General features: G+C 47.6%; 1 protein-coding gene across 2 annotated transcripts; it reads left to right on the top strand.

Annotated features, from left to right (window-relative positions):
- Nucleotides 1-1,963: 1,963 nt before the first annotated feature.
- Nucleotides 1,964-22,253, top strand: MYG1 (MYG1 exonuclease). 2 transcript variants are annotated; one of them, XM_053298774.1, is made up of 8 exons: nt 1,964-2,175; nt 4,929-5,041; nt 6,110-6,269; nt 9,338-9,487; nt 10,586-10,708; nt 14,261-14,442; nt 16,171-16,414; nt 21,634-21,804. In XM_053298774.1, the coding sequence occupies exons 1-8, from the start codon at nt 2,014-2,016 to the stop codon at nt 21,667-21,669; spliced, it is 1,170 nt and encodes a 389-aa protein (XP_053154749.1). In that variant the 5' UTR covers nt 1,964-2,013; the 3' UTR covers nt 21,670-21,804. The 2 variants fall into 2 exon arrangements, with proteins under 2 accessions (XP_053154749.1, XP_053154750.1); XM_053298775.1 differs by lacking the exon at nt 16,171-16,414 and having other exon boundaries at nt 1,974-2,175; nt 21,634-22,253.
- The last annotated feature ends 21 nt before the right edge of the window (nt 22,254-22,274 follow it).

The following is a 22,274-nucleotide window of genomic DNA, read 5'->3' as shown; positions in this document are numbered from 1 at the left end:
AGTTTGGAAGCCCTTTATGGGCCTCCGAACCAGTTCGACCGGCAGGTGGTTCTGCCGGTTAGAAGGCCCCTCCCGCCGCTTTCCCCCCGCCGGCATCTGATTTCAGTAAAGCCCGTCAGGGTAGCAGCATACCTCCCTGCTGCCCCGTTGCTCCCATTTACTTCCCAGAAGTATTTGGCGCACCTGCGTGCGCTGCCATGGGTGTGCACATGTTGCGTCCACCAGCGCCCACCCAACATTCGTGCGGGCGCACACAGTTCTAGGTAGTTCCGGTAAAAGGGGGCAACAGGGCAGCAGGGAGGTACACTGCCGCCCCATGGGCTTTCCTGAAATCAGATGCCAGCAAGAGGAAAGCAGTGGGAGGGGTAAGTGCACACACACCCCGCCCCCCCGCCCAGTTCTGTGCACATCCCTCTCTCAAGCATCCAAGGTTCTTGGGCTAGTCCTGGTTTGCACTCCCCAAATACAACACCACATCATTGCTCTGGGAGACTGCCCCCTACAAGAGAGGCTAGCTCACACTTTTGTTTTTGCTTAAGTTTGTAGTACACCGCTCGGCTCCTTGGAGGAAGAGCGGGATATAAATGTAAAAATAATAATAATAATAATAATACAGTGCTTGCAAACATGATGCCCTAAGCTAAGGCCAACACAACAGAACTGAGGCTTTGTATCCCAAATCACACACCCTTGCCTCCAGCAGGATACCCCAATACCAAACAAACATTTGGACAAGGTTTCTGTATGTGATTTCAGGGAGGGATCAGAATTCTTCATTATTGTTTTTTATTTCCACCCTTCCTCAAAAGAACTCAGTGTAGGTTACATAGCCCCCTTGCTTTCATCCCCACAACCACCTTGTGCGGTCCCCTAGGCTGAGAGATGGTGGCCTGCTCAGGGTTGCCCAACAAACTTCATGGCTAAGCAAGGAGTTGATTGATGCTCCAAGTCCAACACTAGCCATTTCACCAGATTGGTTCGTTTTTGACTTGTTCTATTCCCCTTTCAAATGCTACGGTAGTTTTGGATAGTGTCCCATTCTACAGAGCTTTGCACTCAGCAACAGGGCGTGAAGGGTGCAAAGGATGTTTAATGCCACACTGAGGAGAATGTTGAGGTATGGGAAACACTGTGTTTTCATGTCTTAGGCAGTGTCCCCTCTACAGCAGTGTTCCTCTAAGGCATGTGCACATGCACACGCTCCCAAGGTTTTTTTATGTCCACTCAGTTAATTTTAGATCCCACTCAGGTTGAATCAGGAAGGCCTCACTCTGAATGCAGGTGCGTTCTGCACATGCACTGCCTTGATACTGCTGCCCAGAACAAAACTCATTCCACACACACAGACAAAATTTAGAGAGAACACTAGTCTTAGGGTATCAGGGTCTGCAAAATATAGATATTTCAAGATCTGGGCACGGGGGTTCAAAAAGACCTGAGACACCGCAGCCTAGATGTTGCAGCTCAGGATATCCATTTCTCTCACCTGCAGGGCAGGCTATAACCTTATGTCTACTCAAAAGGGTGAGTAGGTTGTTGACTGGGAGCGTCACACTGGTCACTTGTTGTAATGGGAGCCATATTGAAATTTTTAGTTAGCAAATGGGCCACCAGTTCAGAAAACTGAGCCAAAACGTTACTTCAAGTTGGGGCTTCTCACAGGCCATTCAGTGTTAAGCACCCAGACCAAGGGACGAACCAAACAAACATGCCACAAAAAATCTGAGGCATTCTGTGACCTTCTGAGGATAAGCGAGTATAAAATATTTTGATTAAAATTAAAAATAATTAAAATTTAATTTTCTAAAAATGTATTTTGTTTACTCTCCTAAGTAAGTGCCGAAATCCCAAGATGGTAACTACTAGATAGGTCAAGCCCACCCTCGACATCCATTCCAAGCCCGCATGCAACTTCTTTTTCCGCCCGGGGATGCGCGGCAGCTTCCGATGCGCCGCAGACAAGCGCAGAGGGGCCGAGGGGCGGGCAGCTAACAGGGGTAGGCAGCCCTCGCTATGCGCATGCTCCGAGGCTTGGTCGGGTTTCCACGCTGGAGTCGGAGCCTAATGCCGGGCCCGAAGCGCCCCCGGCCCGCCCGCATCGGCACCCACGGAGGAACTTTCCATTGCGACGAGGCTCTCGCCTGCTTCCTCTTGCGGCTGCTGCCCTCGTATCAAGTAAGCGATCCGGATCCGATCCGATTTCTTCCCGGGAAGCTTCTCCCCCCTCCACCGAGAGGTGCGCACGTGTTTCCTTGCCCGGGTCTCTTGGGCTTGAGCCGGGGACCTTCAGATTTCTCTCTCTTCTACTTCCCGGGTATATATAAATGGCCTCGGCACGTGGTCCGCCAAAGCGCCCGGCTTCTGCTCTTACGTCGGTCACTTTTCTTCCCCTGCTCCAGCGGACCACGGGGCTGCAGAACAGACGAGCACGTTGCTCCACTCTTACGGGCTGGGTTTCTTAATTGCAAGGCGGCGGCGGCTGCTGCTGCTGCTCTGGGGTCCTTCCTCCCTACTGCTTGCGGGCGGGGCAGGGGCGGGCGGCTTGTGCTCGGCGGGGCACAAAGCAAGCAGACCCGGCCTTCCCGTCGCAAGGTGCTCTTCCTTCTTCGTAGCTCAGTGCTCCCTGTGTGTGATTTGCATTTGACAACATTCTGCAGCAAGAACAGCTGACTGGTGTGACCTGTATGAATCCTGCACACTCTTGGTTGTGCATTTTGAAGAATTTCTGTTCTAGCAATTGTGGGTCTGCTGGAGGAACGGGCGCGGGGGGGGGGGTGTCCCACTCCCTGGCCAATGAGACTCCGCCTCCACTCACATATCGGCGCCTTTGTGAGATTTTCACCTGACTTAGCTCATACACTTTCATAAATATTTAGTCATGAGAGCCACAAACTTGTTTTGGTTCGATTTTAAAAAGCAAGATAACCATATTCTCATGTTATGTTCAGCACTCGTACAACGCAGCCCCATTGAAGTGTTTTTTAAAGTGCCACTGTAGCCATATACATGCAAACAGGGTCAGAAGTCCAGCTGGGTGATCATAGGAACATGGGAAACTGCCATGTACTGAGTCAGACCATTGGTCTATCCAGCTCAGTATTGTCTTCACAGACTGGCAGCGGCTTCTCCAAGGTTGCAGGCAGGAATCTCTCTCATCCCTCCTACCTTGGAGATGCCAGGGAGGGAACTTGGAGCCTAGATGCTCTTCCCAGAGCGGCTCCATCCCCTGAGGGGAATATCTTACAGTCCTCACACTGCTAGTCTCCCATTCATATGCAACCAGGGCAGACCCTGCTTAGCTATGGGGACAAGTCATGCTTGCTACCCCAAGACCAGCTCTCCTCTCCTCATGATCCAACCTCATGAACACGACGGATAGGGCACTTCCCCATGTATTCAGACAAAAGCCACTTTAAGTGTGAGCAGTGGGGAGCAATGACTGATGGATCGGGTCTGGGGACAGGATTCCAATCCATTTACACCTCTGTACAGGGTTATAGCAGCGCTCTTTAAAATACCTGAACGGGGCTTTTATGTACAGTGTACACAGGAGAGATGTGTACACAGGTACAGTTGTTCACATGCTATTTTGTGAATAACTGCGGTACACTCCCTTTCTGTACCATGCATTTGAGGGACCTATACCCAGGTTAACTTTTAAATCTTGTTGTTAATTAATATAGTTATACTTTAAAAATTAACAAAGGTACAGTCATTCACACAAAAACATGCATGAGCGTATAGACTTCTGTACACTTGTACAGCATCATGTCTGGATAGGACTAAAGAAAGCTGCTGATATTGGTGCCAGTACCATCTAACATGCTGATGGGTGTGTGTTTTTGTGTCTACATACATATATATGTGTGTACACATACACACACACATCTATCAGTACCTATCACAGCTACATGATGTTGCTAATCGATCCACTCCCTCATCCAGGCCAACTCTTGAACAGTGTTTTAGATTAATTACAGTTTGGTCCAGTCCTAGACTGAGGGAGAAGTGGTGCAAGAAGAGTTTCAGAAGTATTGCTCACCTGACCCTAGTGTTCTGAGCAGTCTCCTGAGGACTGAGGTTAATTCCCTGTTCGCTCCACAAAGCACAGAAGAAGAAGATATCCCAGCTACTCTCTCCCTTCTTGCCCCAGCAATTGCTCAGCATGGCCTTCGTGGCGTTCCAGGAGTACAAAACCAGGAAAGGTGAAATTAGGTGTTAGACTCTGGCAAAAAGTTGTTCTGAATAACTGTTTTATAGTTTCTTCCCTCACAAACAAAGTAATCTTATATAGTTTTAACTAAGAGTTTGTTCAGAAACAACTTGATTTTTCTTTCTCTGTCCCTTCTTCTTTCTGACTCCACCCTGCCCTCTCTACAGGATTCCCACTGGGACAAACTTCTCAACAACACAACATAAAAGATACTGGATAGAATAAAATAACCAAACTTTCAAATTACACAGGACATTTTTACATGCAAGGACATGCATGCCACCTAATGAAGCACTCTCTGTAACGCAAAAGCTTTTATTTATTTATTTATTTATCTATCTATCTATCTATCACAGGCTTCCTCAAACTGTGGCCCTCCAGATGTTGCTGAACTACAACTCCCAGCATACCCAGACACAATGTATTGTGGCTGGGTATGCTGGGAGTTGTAGTTCAGCAACATCTGGAGGGCCGCAGTTTGAGGAAGCCTGATCTATCACATTTATATGCCACCCCCTATAAAGTCTCTAGGCAGTTAACATATCGCTTTCATATGTTTCATGCAGGAGTACCAACACAAAGTTGATTCGGTAACCGTTGTCTTACTTATTTTGCGCCTCTTCTTTTCTCCGTGGCAATGAGTAAGCATTAGAGCAGATGTCAAGAATGGCATCATTTGTTTCCTGTACTTCTTGCCCCTTTGCTATGGCCCCAGGATGCAGAGATCGTCCGGACACGAGATCCGCAGCTGCTGTCGGAGTGTGACGTAGTGGTGGACGTTGGGGGCGAGTATGACCCTCAGAAGCATCGTTATGATCACCACCAGAGGTAGAGTTGAGCCCCTCACATTTCTTCCCAGTGCTGCCCCAATCAAGCTTAGACCTGCCACATGTTACCTTTAAATCCTTCAATGCAGAGGCAGAGAGGGCAGCCAAGCGCTCCTCTTGCCTATTAGTGTCCCAGTCCAATTGTCTGCCTCCCCTCCACTCACAGCAGGTGAGGGACATGCCAAACAATAGGACCAAATGGGACCAGAAGGAGCCGTCCCTGCCTTCTCTCCCTCTCAGAAAGAAAGAAGAAAGTGCAGTCTTAATTGGGATGGGAGGAGGTTCCGTGATTACAAACATTTTGTAGTTTTGCCAGTTCCCAACAGTAGTTTTAGTACTGCAAATTAGTCAGTAGTTTTAGCCAGTTCTCATTAAGGAGCTGCTTCCATAGCCCATGTATGCTATGTATGGCCCTTTCCTACACTGCTCTGGTTATGTTGTGTCTTCCAGCTTTTGCTTGCTTGCTGCTGTTTTACTTGTCTTAAACAAGTAAAACAAACACTCACACCCCCCACACACCCGTTATCCTGAAGGCTCGCCGTACCTGTGAGTGGCGGGGTGAAGGGGGAGGAAGTCCCGCCCCCACCACGTCACTCGTCCTTGCGCCCAGTCGCTGGTGCAATCGCCTGCCTTCCCAGGGAGGTCTCTGCCCTCCTCAGACAAGCACTGTTGGACTGTGAGCAAAGGGGTGTGGGGATGAGTTCTGCAGCAGGGGTGGGACTTCCTCCCCTTCGCCCCGCTGCTCACAGGTACAGCGAGCCTTCAGACTAATGTCTAAAGTTGCCCACACTGATTCCACCAATCTGGATATGAAGTAGAGAATTCTTGTTAACTTGAACTGAGTGGGAGGAAGGGAAGATTGCAACCACCTGACTTCTTCTCTATGCAAAGTACCAGTGGAGGGGAACAGGGGGGAAGCATCCCCCCCCCGCCCCGCCAAGTAGCTCACCCTCCCATGCTGGGCTCCTGTGGTTACTTGATGGAAAAGTCCATTTCACGTGTTTGTCTTCCTGAAATGACTGTGTGGCTTTTCATAGTGATCTCCCATGATCCTCCTTGTTGGCTGCAGGTCATTTGGAGAATCGATGCACAGCCTGCGACCTGATAAACCTTGGAAGACCAAGCTGAGCAGTGCGGGACTGGTGTACTTGCACTTTGGCACCCAGATTCTGGCCAAGCGGCTGGGCCTAAATGAGGAGGATCCTGTTGTGCATGTGCTCTATGACAAGGTACCAGCTTGTGGGTGAGATCTCCCAGCTTCTGCAGGTTTTCTAATAATGGGAAGTAATAAATAAATCCACATCCTGGTCCCTTTCTTTAGAAACTCTAAAGAACAGGTGAGCTCTTTTCAAAATATGCCCGTTATGTTTCTGGGCAAAATACAAAGTGCAGGTTATTACCTTTAAAGCCCTGAATGGCTTAGGTCCAGGTTACCTTAGAGAACATCTTCTTCTGTATGATCCCCATCGCACATTAAGGTCATCTGAGGAGGTCCGTCTCCAGTTACCATTGATACATCTGGTGGCGACTTGGAACTGGGCCTTCCCTGTAGCTGCTCCTGGGCTGTGGAATGCACTCCCGGCAGAAATCCATAGCTTGGGTTCATTGTGGGCCTTCAAGAGAGCCCTTAAAACCTATTTGTTTGGTCTGGCCTTCCAAGGTTTTTAAACTGTTTTTAAATGTTTTAAATTGATTAGTGGGTTTAAACTGTGTTTGATTCTTTTTTGTGGTATTGGTTGTTTTTAAATGATGGATTTGCGGGTTTTGTTTTTGTTGTGCACCGCCCAGAGCCTTTTGGATAGGAACATAGGAAACTGCCATATACTGAGTCAGACCATTGGTCTATCTAGCTCAGTCTTGTCTTCACAAACTGGCAGTGGCTTCTCCAACGCTGCAGGCAGGAATCTCTCTCAGCCCTATCTTGGAGAAGCCAGGGAGGGAACTTGAAACCTTCTGCTCTTCCCAGAGCGGCTCCATCCCCCGAAGGGAATATCTTGCAGTGCTCACCCATCAAGTCTCCCATTCATGTGCAACCAGGGCAGACCCTGCTTAGCTATGGGGACAAGTCATGCTTGCTACCACAAGACCAGCTCTCCTCTCCAAAGGGGCAGCATACAAATACAGTGGTCCCTCGACTTACGAAGTTAATCCGTTCCGAACGCATGTTCGTAGGTCGAAATTTTCGTAAGTCGAAAAGCGCACCCACGGAGGTCTGGAAACATTCGTAAGTCGAGGAAACTGCATCTAAACATTCGTACGTCGAGGAAGCCGCATGTAAACCGGCAACGACTTCCGGTCATTTTTGTCGTTCGTAAGTCGAAAACTTCGAATGTCGAGTAGTTCGTAAGTCGAGGGACCACTGTATAATTAATTAAATGCTGATTCTTCAAGCCTTTTATAACACTCACATGTATCCACTAACCTGGAATGATTCAGCAGTTTCCATTCTGGGAGTTAATGGCAGAACCTTCATTAGATCGGAAACCTGTGTGTGACGTGCTGGGGGCTTAGAGGTTTTTTCCTGGCTTCTCTTTCTCCTTCTGGGTCTTTTTAGACTGAGAAAGAAGTGCTCAGTACTATAGTGCACCAGTTTTCAAACTGTGCTTTAGGGAACCCTGGGGCTCTCAAAAGCTCATCAGCCATTCCTGCTGAGACGGTCTGTCACAATGGACAAACTACCCCTGAAAGGGAGCTTGTCTACCATTATTAATCTCGCCACCCCCACCCTTCAATATGCCCATGTTAACTGGGCAAAGGCACCTTTTAAAGGAGTGATTTTTTTTCACGTTTAGCAAGGAGAATGTAACTGTCTTGATTCAGCCCACCATAGCACACCTCCCAGTGGCTGTAGCTGGTGACTCCCTTCTGTAATTTTCTTTTTAGATTGTGAGCCCCTTTGGGACAGGGAACCATCTTTTCATTTCTTCGTTATATAAACTGCTTTGTGATCTTGTTGAAAAGCTGTCTATATCATCATTATCATCATCATTATCAAGAAGAATCAGGTTCTGATAATTGATATTGTAATCCCAGGGGATAGCTGAATCAATGAAAATACAACCGGAGAAAATAACTTATTTGGTTATTTAGTTATAACATATTTACCTTCAGATTGAAATTGAGTGGCTGTGGAAAAAGAAAACAATTGTGGTGCCAATAGTTGTCGGTGCCCTTGGTGCAGTACCAAAAGGGCTTGAACACCATCTTGACACCTTGGGCATCAATAAAATTACAATACATCAATTACAGGAGGCCACGCTACTTGGGACAGCATGAATACTACGACGATATCTTTAATTCTTTAGTTATCCTAGACCCTTAGAAGGGGCCTGATAATTAATGTACCAATCCAGGCAATAACATCTGGTAGACTGTGTAAATAGCATCATCATCATCATCATCAATAATAATTAATAATATGACCACAGGAGAGAACTGATGACATTTTGGGGAGTGTTCTCAGTTCCCATAGGGTGATGCTAGGACCCTACATGCCTTGCCAGTTACCATCACCTCTCAAAGGTTCTTTCTTTAGGCCCTACCACCATCAGAGGTGAGGCAGGGGGTGACTGGAGAAAAAGCCTTTTCAGAGATGGTGTCTCAGATTTTGAATTCTTTTCATGGGAGATCCACCTGGCACTAAGTCTGATATCTTTTCAGACTAGGTGAAACCCTTTGCATTTTCCCAGCCCTTTGAGCCGTCATTTTCTCCTGTACTGGCTTTTGTGTACTACCCTGCATAGTTTGTGTTTATTGTTCTTAGTTGTTGGTTTCCTTGCTTTTCATCTATCCTGTGTACTGCTGTTCTGATTATGGGGCATGTTCTAGAACAGTGTTTCCCAAACGTTTGCTAGCTGAAGTTCCCTTTTAAAAATAAGACAGTCTTGTGGGAGGGTCTGCAGCTCAATGGTGCCTTGCATGCAAAAGGTTGCAGATTCAGTCCCTGGCATCTCCAGGGAGCACTGGGAAAGATCCGGCCTGAAATGGAGCCAGGCATGCTAATTGATGCCCCTAAATGAGCGCAAGATTCACATGTGCCTCTAGCAATGTGGGAGCTTCCCCCCCCCCCCCGTGGTTCTGCAGTATGTAACAAATCCACAGGGTTGCAGTATTTTCCACAGGGCTGTAGTATGTTTGCTGGTGCAAACATAAGGCAGCTGTAAGGTGGCCACAAGCAGGAAGGTCCAGCATTTAAGGAGCAGTAAGGTGATGGGCCATTGTTATTGTCTGTGGGCCACAACAACACATCCTCAGGGGACTCACACTGAGTGCACCCTGTCTTATTTTCTCCCCTTAGATCTACGAGAACTTTGTGGAGGAGATTGATGCAATAGACAACGGCATCTCCCAATGGGACGGGGAGCCCCGTTACGCCATGACCACCAACGTGAGTGCCAGGGTGGGATACCTGAACCCCCGCTGGAATGACAAGGAGCAAGACACTGAGGTAGGACTCTGAAAGGTTGGGCAGAGTCGAAGGGAGGTAGTAGGTGAATGTGTGCGTGCCTTTTCCAAGCATCTTCTCTTGGGAAGCACACTCAACCCATGTAAAGTGTCACACACACACACACACACACACTCCATAGAGGTTCTGGATCCACAGACCTCTAAAGGCAAGGCTGTCTCTTCCTGTAGTCTTTCCCTAACCAGAAGAGATGGAAACTTTTTGCCCTAACTTCCACCCCACTAGCCCATCAGACCGTTCTTTCAGAGATACGATTAGCGTCTGCCTTTTGTGACTTTCCAGTACGCTATGTCCCAGTTTAGAAAACAAGGCCTGGAGACTTGACTTGAAGATAGACTGTGGCACAAGAAGAAGAGGCTCATTTGTTATCTTACACCCTTTTCTCAACAAGGAGCTATTCTGGGCTTTCATCTGAATGGAAGTTCTGCATTCTTGAGGACCAGAGAGTATTGCTTTATGGGACATGGGCCGTTCATTCTGGAGATCTCTGGAGCAGTTTCTCTTTGCAGCAGTTCCTCTCTCTTCTGATCTGCATTATGCAGTTGGGACTGGAGGGCCTCGGAGGTGTTCCAAGAAAGTTTCCTGGACACTGGTCAAGCACGATGAAGTCTGAGGAAGGGCCAGCAATTTGTCCAGTAACTTCAGTTCTGACCTTCAGATTTCCACAAGGGCCTTCCACATCCAGTCATCACCAGCTCTGTTTCAGCACAGGGGCAGCTGAGGTTGTAGTAAGAAGGGCTTGGCATAGACACTTGGTGCCCTAATCTGTTTTCTAGAGGCCCAGGCTGCTTTTGACGTCCATTCCCTGGTGTCTGTTTGCAAAGGTTTACTGGCCGGGAAGCAGCTCAGAGCCATCTCTCCCACCTGCCTGGACAAATCTCAGCTGATAAAGAACAAAGAGGGAGCAGTGGAGAAAAACTGGCTTATCTTGAGCAGTGCAGAGAGGGGTCAGCCAACACCTTGCACACTCCAAATAGGCCAGTAACTACAACATTGGCAGAAGCAGCACAGGCTGCGTTGCCAAGGAGCAATTGCATTCGGTTTCAGAATCCATTTGACACTTCTGTCCTGTCTTCACAGGCTGGCTTCCGGAAGGCCATGGAACTGGTGGGCACTGAATTCTTGGACCGGCTTGATTACTACCACCGTGCTTGGCTGCCTGCACGAGCCCTTGTGAAGGAGGCCATCCAGCAACGTTTTGAGGTACCGCCGGCATCACTGCCCCCTTCTCAGGGAGGGGGCTTCCTAAGAGGAGGGCAGCATTAAGGCTGCATTCACAGGCAAGCCTTTTCATTTAGGTGGAAAGGCATATCCCACTTCTCCACAAAACCTTTCAAAGCAACTCACCACAGTTCTTCAAAAACAATATGCAAGAAGTGATACAAAACAGCAGTCAGTAAGAACACAGCTGAGAGAGAGCTGATGAATCACAAATCATCAGAGAAGGCCAATTGGAAAAGAAACATCTTCTGGTGGCACCAAAATGCCAGCAGGAAGTGGGCTGGTTTGACCTAGGATGGGACCACAACTCAGTGGCAGGGCATCTGCTTGGCGTGCAGGAGGTCCCAGGTTCAGTCTCTGGCACCATCGCCAGGTAGAGCTAGGGAAAGACTCCTGCCTTATCCTCTGCGTGATGCAGAAAACCCTCTGCTTGAGGAGTAGGGCTGGTTGCGAGAACGGCCGGGATTGCTTGTCATCCCTGTGCTCCTCTGCCAGGCATCTGGGCTGAAAGTGAGGCCGGAGGGTGCATATGCACCTTCCGACCTCACCACCTGGCAGGGTGGGCAAGTGAGCTGTCGGCAGCTCCTTTTGGGCAGCCTGCCCGACCATAGAGCCAGGGAGAAGGAGCATCCCACAGCAGGCATTGCCCTCATGCGCTGCGCTGCTCAGCGAAGCCTAGAGGGAGCCCTCCTCGGGGGCGGGGGGGGAGGTAAGTAAGATCCTACCTGCCCCTCGGCCCGCCCCAACCCCAGCAGTGGTGTGGACAGCCTCGAGGATGTCTTGGCCCTTTCCTGTGTGACAGCCTTGAGTGCTATTGTGCCCCTCCCCCCTTTATCTATTCTCCAGAATAAATATGCCCAACTCCTTCAGCCAGAGGCATCTGTTCCCCCACCACCACCACCACCAATTTCAGGGCACAGGTCTACCCCGCGCAGCCCCCCCATCCCCCCCCCGGGGCCCCCAAATCGTGCAGCACTCTGTCCCAGCTCCCACTGGGCAGCACTGCCACCGGGTGGCCGGGTGTGACTGCTGTCAAGGCAACGCAGGCCCAGCATGCCCAGTCCCCTCCTGCCACGGCAGGGCTGGGTGAGCCGCCGAGCCGACAGCCCGGAACTCAGTCTCCAGCTCCCAGGGCAGCCCTTTCTCCCGAGTCCGACCTTCCTTGTTGCACCCCTCCCTGTAATCCTGCCTTCTGGTTCAGTCCGCCGGCAGTGACCTTCGCAACAGCCAGGCAGGCAGGCAGGCAGCAAGCAGAGTGACTGTGAGGCCTCCCGGGCCAGGCTGCCAGCGTGTGCAGGCCTTCTTGCTGCTGGCGCCGGTGGGACCATCCTGAGAAAAGATGTCTCAGTCCTCAACTGTAGTCTGGGGAGAAAAATAATCTCATCCATTCTTTGCAAGGCACCTTTTTTCCTCCCTTCTTTTATTTTCCTATCATTCCTTCCCGCTTTGTCTCTTTCTCTTAAGTTCTCTATTTATTCTCAGTTTCCCTTCCTTGTCGTCCCCTCCGCACCACTTTTTTCCAATTAGAAATAATTTGATAGGTGCTCACAGTTTGGGAGGTGGTGGGGCGGGGCGCTGCACTGACTTCTTGAGTGGTTGGAAGAAACTCTTAGAATAAACCCTGCTGGGGATGCCCGAACTCTGTGCTGGATTGTGCTGCTGGGTGTCCTTTGAAAATTATGTTTCCCAGTCTCTCACGTGTTATGCAAAAGTTAAGTAGATATGATCCTGAGATGCACTTGTGATGGCAGTTTAATGAGTGTTTAACATCATATAAGTCATCTGCTTTATTCCAGTGTTGGTTTGGCAGTACTGTGTTGTTACTTGCAAGGTTACTGTGCTTTTCATAGACAGAAATGGATGAATAGGGATCTGCATGGAATCAGCCAGCCTGGTTCGGTTCAAATCCGAACCAGATTAGAACCAGACCGGTTCAGGAGTCTACTCATAAGAGGGAATCAGGTAAGGGGACAGGGGGGCCTCTTAGAACTACAGGGTGTGGGAGGGGAGTCAGGGCTACTTACTTGAATAGTTGGTGGGGATGGCTCCCCCCATCCCTGCCGACCTTGAGAGTAGCCCAAGATGGCTACAGCCCGATTTGGGCCTCTGAGCATGTGCGGAGGCCCAAACCGGGCTGGAGAAGGCCTGAATCGGGCTGCAGCCGGCCCGGGCTACTCTGGAGGAGGCCAGCGGGGCAGGGAGCTGCTGCTGCTGCCAACTATTCAAGTAAGTAGCCCTGCCGCCCTTCCCACACCTGCTAATTCTAGGAAGTCCCCATGCCCCTTTACAAGTAGACCCCTGAACCAGTCTGGTTGAACTTGGGACCCGCTCCCCCTTTTGGGAGGCTGCTTTGATTTGAACCCAGAGTACTCAAACCGGGGTTCAAACCAAACCAGTTCACATACCCATATTGATTAATCTTCAGTAAACATACATATAGGGATATGATGCTTATCTTGCAAGGGGTGGGGCCTGTCATGCCATTAGATCCAGGCTCCATCATTACCTAGCTACACCTCTACCTCAGGACTTGTTTTCCAGACCCCTGGACATCTCTGAGCACATTCCAGTTTGTCTACATCCTTCTGAATCCACAGCACCTAAAATTGGACACAGTACTTCACACAAAGTCTCTAGTGCAGAATAGAATGGGCCTATTACTTCCTGGGTCTTGGAAACTATGGTTCAGTTAATGCAGCCTAAAATTGCATTCGCCTTTTTTGCAGCTGCATCCCATTGCTGGCTCATGTTCAGCCTTTGATAGACTACACTCCCGAGATCCGTTCCCCATATGCTGCTGCCAAACCAGGTATTCCTCATCTTATAAACTGTGCATTTGATCTTTTTAGGCAAAAAAGATCAAATGCAGTTTATAAGATGAGGAATACCTGGCTTGGCAGTAGCGTATGGGTAACGAAAGTGCAGAACTTTGATTTGTCTCTTAGATTTAATTGTGTTCGTTTCAACCCAGTTTTCCATTCTACCAAGGTCACTTGGATTGTATTCTTCTTTGTGGAATGTGCCCAGTGGACACTGCACATTGTCATGCCTGCCTCTGAACCACCATGAAGACTAGAAAGAAAAAGCGGAGACTCCAGGAATTGGATGGTGCTCCTGGATTTTGCATTAGAGGCTTGATGAAGTTTAGTAGCTGGTATTCTTTGTTAGGCTGTCTCTGAACATGGAAGTTCCGTATACCGCCAAGGCAAAGGCGGGTTAGCCATGATGGCTGTGTGGAATCTCCAAGTTCAAAAGCAGTGTGCATCTGGATTCCAGCTGCTGGAGAACATCAGCAGGGGAGGGATATTTCCCTCCATGCTCTCCTTTTGAGCTTCATGGAAGTATCTGACTGACCACTGTGAGAAATGGGATACTGGACCTGGTGGATCTTTGGTCAAATCCAGTAGTGCTCTTCTTACATTCTAAATCATAAATCTGCACTAGATTTACAGCTATAAAAATCTCAGGCCTTCCTATAAATAGCTGTCCGTGACCTTGGCGACCATGAACTCTGCGCATCTCTTTCCTGGGCAGGTTGACCCCAGCGGTGAGATCCTGGTGCTGGCACAGGGTGGCTGCCCATGGAAGGAGCATCTTTTCAGCCTAGAGCAAGAGCTGGATGTGAAGAAGCCTCTCAAATTTATCTTGTATACCGATCAGGCTGGCCAGTGGCGGGTGCAGTGTGTCCCTGTTGGATTGCACACCTTCCAGAACCGGTGAGCAAGGACTCCTAGGCCTCTTTCTCCTTGTGTTCTGTCTCTTTGGGAAGGATTGGGGAGACACTTTGGAAATTTTATAGCTCTAGAAAGGCCTCACATCCTGACCACCACCTCTTCTGTTGCACAACTGTGCTCACGTTTTTTAAAAAGCAACAAAGATTCCTGTGGAACCTTGAGGACTCAACACATTCATTGTGGCAGAAATTGCATGTAGGGGTGTGCACGGAACCGCCACACTGCGGTCCGGCACTGGGGTGGGTGGTAGCTTTAAGAGCGGCGGGAGGGTTTACTTACCCCTCCCGCCGCTTTCCCGCTCTGGCGCCGTAAAGTTACGAGTAATTGGGGCAGCAGGATACCTCCCTGCCGCCCCTTCCCCGATGTTGCTCTAAAAAAAACTCCCAGTGGTCCTTTGCGTCTCTGACGTGCGCGCGCACAAAGAACTACTGGGAGGTTTTTTTAGAGCAGCATCGGGGAAGCAACATCGGAGCAACTCGTAACTTTACGGCGCCAGAGCAGGAAAGCAGCGGGAGGGGTAAGTAAACCCTCCTGACGCTCTTAAAGCTACCCACCCCTGAACCGAACCACCCAGCTCCGGACCAGTCCAGAGGCCTTTTCATCAGTCCGGGCCCATCCCTAATTTCATGGACCAGAGCCAACTTCATCTTATGATGCTCTGGCCCCTGGCAGGGTATACCACAATAAACCAGTCAGTTGTTAGGGTGCCACAGGACTTGTATTTTTGTTGCAACATACTAAGGCTTCCCCCGTCATGTATTTAAAACATTTATAGCCTGTTTTTCCACAGCTTGAGATGGCATGCAATAACTTACAATTTATTTTTATTTACTAGAGGTTATGTAAAATGGTTCTGAAAACTCTTTGGAGGTACAGGTGAACCCCATTATCCCCGGGGGTTCTGTTCTCTGTTGGATAGCAGGACATTGTGGCAGAGGAAATGCGGGGTTAGATTCCCGAAAGCTAAAAAAAAGTGGGGGGTTTGCAAAAGAAAGTGCTCTATTATGCTCCGCAGGTCTCCAGCCTTCCAGGAATGGCTTCCACCCCAAGCCCCAATTTGTTCATTTGTCCATGGAACTTAACCCTCTGTGTTCCGCATATGCCAAGGTTGGGAGTGTTGGAAGTTAAAGGACTTTGCGCTGTCTCTTTGTCTCAAACAGTGGAGGACAGACTAGTAAGTCAGAGGGCTAGAGAGTCAAGACATTGGTCATCCCTTCTCCACTGCTCTGATCTATCCCTTTGAAATGTAGATTGCTACTCTTAGGGAATTCAACTTCCTCCTTCCTCTCTCTCTTCCTACCTGCCCGCCTACCTTGCAACATGGCAAGCCTCTCTCCCTGCACCATATGTGCAGAGAGGATGCAGAATCCATCTGCATCCAGCTAGATAGATAGATTAGAGATCCTAACTCCTCACCTTCCTATCTAGAATGGAGTTCCTGAATAAATGCCTTCTATATTGATTTGAAACTATGAATTGGCTCCAAGTTACTTTACTCTCAGCACACACGCATGCCTAACTAAATTTCAGCTGTGTTGTGCCTCTGTGCACTCTGCTATAATGAGAAAGGGATTCTCTCACCACAGAGAATTTCCAACAGGTTATGGGAGCCCAGTATTTTGAGCTGCGTGTACTGCAACTAGAGAGTTAGGTTTGTTCCAGGAGATCCAGTGAGATCTAGTGTGGACACTTTGAATTGCTAATCTACAGCAACTGCCTTTTGGAGCCGGTGAGGATGGCTGCATACCTAGAAGGGAAACTCAGGCTGACTATCCTGAATGCAGACAACTATTTGGAATGGAAAACCAGATTGAGGTTTGCACTGAAAGCAGAAGGACTCCAAAACGTTACTGAGGAGGACCCCCCCACAGATGGAACCACAACTGCTGAGAAAAAGGCGAAACAAGACTGGCTAATTAAGGATGCAAAATCGCAAGTGATGATCGCAGCTTCTGTGAGTAAAAATTTCCTTTATGCAATATGTGATCTTGGAACCTCAAAGGAAATGCTAAGCAAGCTAGATTCCTTGCATATGAAAAAAGGGTGGGCATACACCTTTAATTTGAAAAAGAAAATGCAAGATCTTCAGTATAAAGATGGGGACTGTTTTTCTACTTTTGTGGGATTTTTGGAAGATTTCTTTTTCCAATTTAAAGAAGCAGGGGAGCAATTTTCAGAGAGTCAGAAGCTGGAAGCTCTGTTCCTAAGCATGCCCCCCAGCTATAGCAGTTTAATCAGCCAATTGGAAACCCACACCAATCTAAGCTTTGAAAAAGCAGTGGAAACATTGTCCTCAGAAACAAGCAGAAGAACAATTTTGAATTCACGCTATGAAAGTGAATTGGCAAGTAACTTTGCTCTTAAAGCAACAATTGATCATTCCAGAGGAAACCTGAGGTGGGGAGGGAATGCTGCAAGAGGAAACCGCATGGGGCCCCCACATTTACATACAAAGAGATCTGGCTTCGCCGCCAAAGAAACTAAGTCCAGAGAGAGAGGTCACATGACCGCCAGCAGAGAGACTTCTCCAACTGGGACTAATGCCTTTAGATGTTTTCTATGTAACCAATTTGGCCACAAGGTGGCGAACTGTCCCAAGAATCAGACAAAGTTTTTCAATCAGACAAAGGATTTTAATACAGAAAAACATTTGAACAGGAATTATAATGTCAATTTGATGCAAAGCAATGAAAAGTTCATTTATTTGGATTCTGGTTCATCTGTGCATATTTCAAATTATCTTGGTTTCTATACTGAACTGTTTGATATTCCTGAAGAGACTGTTTATTTGGGCAATAATACTACAATTAAAGCCAAGAAGAAAGGTGGAGGAATTTTGTATTGCAAATTGCTGGATGGATCTGTTAAACCATTTTTTCTTAAAGATGTTTTGTATATCCCTGACTTCTCAAGCTCCTTGATTTCAATATCCAAGCTAGAAAAACAAGGCTGTGAACTGTATATTAAAAATGGACAATGTGTTGTTACTCAGAATGGAGACGTTTGCCTTGTAGGCTCTAAATTCAAAGGTCTTTATTGTGTGGAAGAGCAATCTACAGACAGAGAAAGACTTGAGGCATACCAGCCTAATGAAGTGAACTTTGCTAAGTCATGCCTGCATGAAAACTGCTTGCAACTGTGGCATAGACGGCTAGGACACAGGAGTTTTGAGTCAATCCAGAACATGAAGGAAAAGGGATTAGCTAATGGCATTGATTTTGTACCATGTGACATTGTAACTAACTGTGTTTGTTGTCTTGAGTCCAAAGCAGTTAACAAGCCATTTCCTAAGCAGAGTGAAAGGAAGACCGAAAGACCCCTTGAACTGATCCACAGCGATATATCTGGACCACTACCAGCAACCATAGGTAATCAAAAATATTTTCTAACTATAACAGATGATTTCTCACGATACACGTGTGTTTTTCTACTAAAGGAGAAGTCACAAATGCTCGAGAAATTAAAAGAATATGTGGCGATGGCAAGTAACAAATTTGGCTGGAAGCCAAAGATCCTACACACAGACAATGGAGGAGAATATATGTCCAGCGCCACACAGCAGTTCCTGAGAGAACATGGAATCGTGCATCAAACCACGGCAGCTTCCAACGCATCACAGAATGAAGTGTCAAAGAACAGAAGTCTACTGGACATGGTAATATGCATGCTTGCTGACTCACACCTCCCACAGAAATTCTGGGGAGAAGGTATCATGACTGCTACATACATACAAAACAGAATGCACACAAAGCCTATGGGAACAACACCATATGAACTTTGGCATGGTCATAAGCCGTCCATCACGCATCTGCGTGTCTTTGGAAGCACAGCTTACTCGTACATCCCAAAGGAAAAAAAGACTAAGTTAGGGGCTAGGGCCACAAAAGGGATTCTTGTAGGCTACTCAGCACAGTCCAAAGGCTACAGAATTCTGGATCCTGACACCAACAGGATAACCATAAGCAGAGCGGTGTATTTTGATGAGAATGAAAGAGCTACACCTTCAGAGAGGGCCTACACCGAAGCAAGCAACCAGACCAAGCACCCTGATGACTGGATTATGCTTCCTGATCTCAGAGGAATTGAGGAGGAGGAGACAGCAGATCCAGATCCAACCACACTCGACACAGAGACCCCCAGCGATCCACCAGATACACCTGAGGTAATGGGAGAGACCACAGAGGGTGTGGTGAGGCGATCAACGCGCTCAAACAGAGGTGTTCCAGCTCCGAGACTGTCCTACCTCGCAAGAACGGCGGAACAACTAGAACCTTCATCATGGGAGGAAATATCCCAGCTACCACAACCAGAAGCCCAGAAGTGGAAACACGCTGCAATTGAAGAGCTTGAGGCTCTACAGAAAAACAAAACCTGGACTCTTACTAAGTTACCTCCAGGAAGGAAAGTTATAGGCTGCAAATGGGTTTTCAAACTCAAACATGATGCTGATGGTGAGATTCAGCGCTACAAAGCCAGATTAGTAGCAAAAGGATATTCACAGAAATATGGAGAAGATTATGATGAAACCTTTGCACCAGAGGTTAAACATACCACAGTAAGGACTCTGTTAAGTATTGCTGCTAGCAAAGGAATGCATGTTGAACACGTAGACGTGAAAACTGCGTTCTTTCATGGCGAACTAGAAGAGGACATTTACATGCAACAACCACCAGGTTTCTTAGAGAAAGGCAAAGAGGACTATGTATGCAAACTGCAAAAGAGCATTTACGGTTTAAAACAGGCTGCCAGAGCATGGAATATAAAACTGAATGATATGCTGCTTCAAGCAAACTTCAAAAGAAGCAACGCGGATCCCTGTCTATACACGAGACGCATAGATGGCAAGTGGACTTGCATTTTGGCGTATGTTGATGATTTGATTCTTGCCTATGAAAATCCAGATGACAGCAAGGAAATAATGCATCATCTGAACAGAGAAGTGGAAGTCAAGCGACTTGGCAACATTGCACACTACTTGGGCATTCAACTACATAAAGCAAGAAGATCAAACTGAGCCACTATCTGACAACCATAGATATCCTGAAGCATTGGGTAAGCTTTTATACATTAGTACACTCACTAGGCCAGATATTAGTACAGCAGTTGGCTTACTTTGCAGAAAGACTGCATCACCAACAGTCAAGGACTGGAATGCAATGAAAAGACTTGTTAGGTACCTAAAGGGTACTGCACACTTTAAGCTCAAGCTACCAGCTAATAGTCAACAAAAACTAGAAGCATATGTAGATGCAAACTGGGGTGGAGATCTAACAGAAAGGAAATCCACCAGTGGTTACATAATTTTCTATGGAGATGGAGCCATAAGCTGGTCAAGCAGAAAGCAAGACATAGTAGCATCATCAACCACTGAAGCAGAATATGTATTGGCTGCACAGGGCAGTCACGGGATACAATGGCTGTGTCAACTACTGAAGGACCTAGGTACAGAGGTACCACAGCCCATACCAGTGTATGAAGACAACCAAAGCTGCATTCAACTCTCCAGACAAGAAGATGTAAAGAGGAGTACCAAATATATTGATGTGAAGTACCATGTAGTGAGAAGTCTGCAGAAGGATGGACTAATCAAGCTGATCTACTGCCCAACAAATGAAATGCTTGCAGACATACTCAGTAAGCCACTACCAAGACCCTGCTTTGAAAAGCTGAGAGAGAAAATGAATCTTGTGAGCTGAGTCACGAGACATCGAGAGGGGGTGTTGGAAGTGAAGGACTTTGCGCTGTCTCTTTGTCTCAAGCAGTGGAGGACAGACTAGTAAGTCAGAGAGCTAGAGAGTCAAGACATTGGTCATCCCTTCTCCACTGCTCTGATGCTATCCCTTTGAAATGTGGATTGCTACTCTTAGGGAATTCAACTTCCTCCTTCCTCTTTCTCTTCCTACCTGTCCTTCTACCTTGCAACATGGCAAGCCTCTCTCCCTGCACCATGTGTGCAGAGAGGATGTAGAATCCATCTGCATCCAGCTAGATAGATAGATTAGAGATCCTAACTCCTCACTTTCCTATCTAGAATGGAGTTCTCTAATAAATACCACTTATATTGATTTGAAACTATGAACTGGCTCCAAGTTACTTTACTCTCAGCATACACGCATGCCTAACTAAATTCCACTGTGTTGTGCCTCTGTGCACTCTGCTATAATGAGAAAGAATTCTCTTACCACAGAGAATTCCCAACAGGGAGCCTATTTTAGGACCGCAGAACTGTGAAGAGCAAGGTCCACCTGCATGTCATGAGATATAAATGGCTAAATAAATGTCAGAACAAACAAAATATTTTAATCTGAATAAAGATGATAAACAGAAGTGCTGGAGCCACAAAATCCCAGCGTTCTTCAAGCAGTGGATCTAACAATCCCTTCTGAAAATCAAGAGGTAGGAGCACACCTTATGCCTCTGTAGCCTTGGGGCTACAGCGGTACGTGCTCTCTTTTGAGGCCCAACCATTCTGACCTCATGGAAAGATAGCCCCTGAAGCCTGGTCTTGACTGCATCTTTTTTTCTTCTTGAAGTAATGTATTGACTGACATGGAGGCTCATGTGGAGAAAGGCAGCCTCTGATTTCCGTAGGTTTCAGGCCATGAAAGGTTTTAAAGCTTAAAGCCATCACCATGAATTTGGAAGCTAGCACCACCTCAGTGGCAGAGCACCTGATTTGCATGCAGAAGGTCCCAGGCTCAATCCCTGGCTTCTCCAGTTAGGGTGGGAGACTACCCTTATCTGAGACCCTGGAGAACTGCCTGTCTGCGGGGAGGTAAGTTCTTCAGGGCTTCCACTCTGCAAACCCTATTGCCCTTTCTCACTGGTTGTGAGAATGGGCTCATTGTAAAACAGATGCAGCAGGAAAAATCAACCAGGCATAAACACCAGTCAAGAAACACTAGGAATGCAGGAAAATGATGGCTGCGGGCTAGAATGAAATAGGCATGTACAGTTAGTTACCCTGCCCTGAATGATTCCCCACAATAAGGCCTAGTTAACATCAAAGGAAATCCCCAGGGTTGAGGCAGGTTGTATTGGAGTGTCATTACAGAGCCCTAATCCCCTCACTTTTCCTGTGGAATACTATTCCTAATGTTTTCCTCTCCTGACAACCCTGGATGCAAGGTTACCTTGTGGTCACTCTGTTTTCTTCCCTCATCCCCTCAACAGATTGTCGCTTCTGGAGGAGTGGCGAGGTTTGCGTGATGAGGAACTTTCCCGGCTCAGTGGAATCCCTCGCTGTGTCTTTGTGCACTCCAGTGGCTTCATTGGGGGGAACCACACTCAAGAAGGCGCTCTGGAAATGGCACGCAAGACCTTAGTCCAGCAGACAGAGTAATGCCAGCAGCTGCTGGGGAATCTGGCTGGACCTGTTGGGGTTTCTTGTTTGATGGGGTTCTTCTAAATGTTTTTTGTGGGGTGTCTGTTAATGAAGGGGTGTGTGCGAGATAAAATGTTGATCATAGATCTAGAGGCAAATCCTCAAAGCTCTCTAGGACAATTAGCTAACGGAATAGTTGGGGATGGGCTGCAAGAGGTTTGACTGCTCTTCCCAGAATCCCCTGCAAAAGGCTCAGTTGGCTGTGCACGTGAGAGAGTCCCGGGCTCAGATGGGAGATGGATTTGGAAGTCAATACACACCCGAGAAGAAGACTGCACGAGTGGTTGCCGGAAGCCAACATGCCAGAGGCCAGTTTGGATGTCATTTGTGGAAGATGACCATAAGGAGATGAAAGATTTAGGATGTGTGTACTTCCTGCTAACAACATTTAAATTTAATACCAAAGTAATCCAATTATGTGAATTCGCAT

Source organism: Hemicordylus capensis, chromosome 2 (assembly GCF_027244095.1).
Source record: "Hemicordylus capensis ecotype Gifberg chromosome 2, rHemCap1.1.pri, whole genome shotgun sequence".
NCBI classification, from domain to species: Eukaryota; Metazoa; Chordata; class Lepidosauria; order Squamata; family Cordylidae; genus Hemicordylus; species Hemicordylus capensis.
This window is presented reverse-complemented; position numbering and strand designations above follow the sequence as displayed.

Excerpts from the sequence above, each read along its gene's own strand:
- MYG1 (XM_053298774.1), top strand. The coding sequence starts at position 2,014 with ATGCGCATGCTCCGAGGCTTGGTCGGGTTTCCACGCTGGAGTCGGAGC. Across the intron at positions 2,176-4,928 it reads GGCTGCTGCCCTCGTATCAA|GATGCAGAGATCGTCCGGAC; the intron begins GTAAGCGATCCG and ends CTATGGCCCCAG. Across the intron at positions 9,488-10,585 it reads ACAAGGAGCAAGACACTGAG|GCTGGCTTCCGGAAGGCCAT; the intron begins GTAGGACTCTGA and ends CTGTCTTCACAG.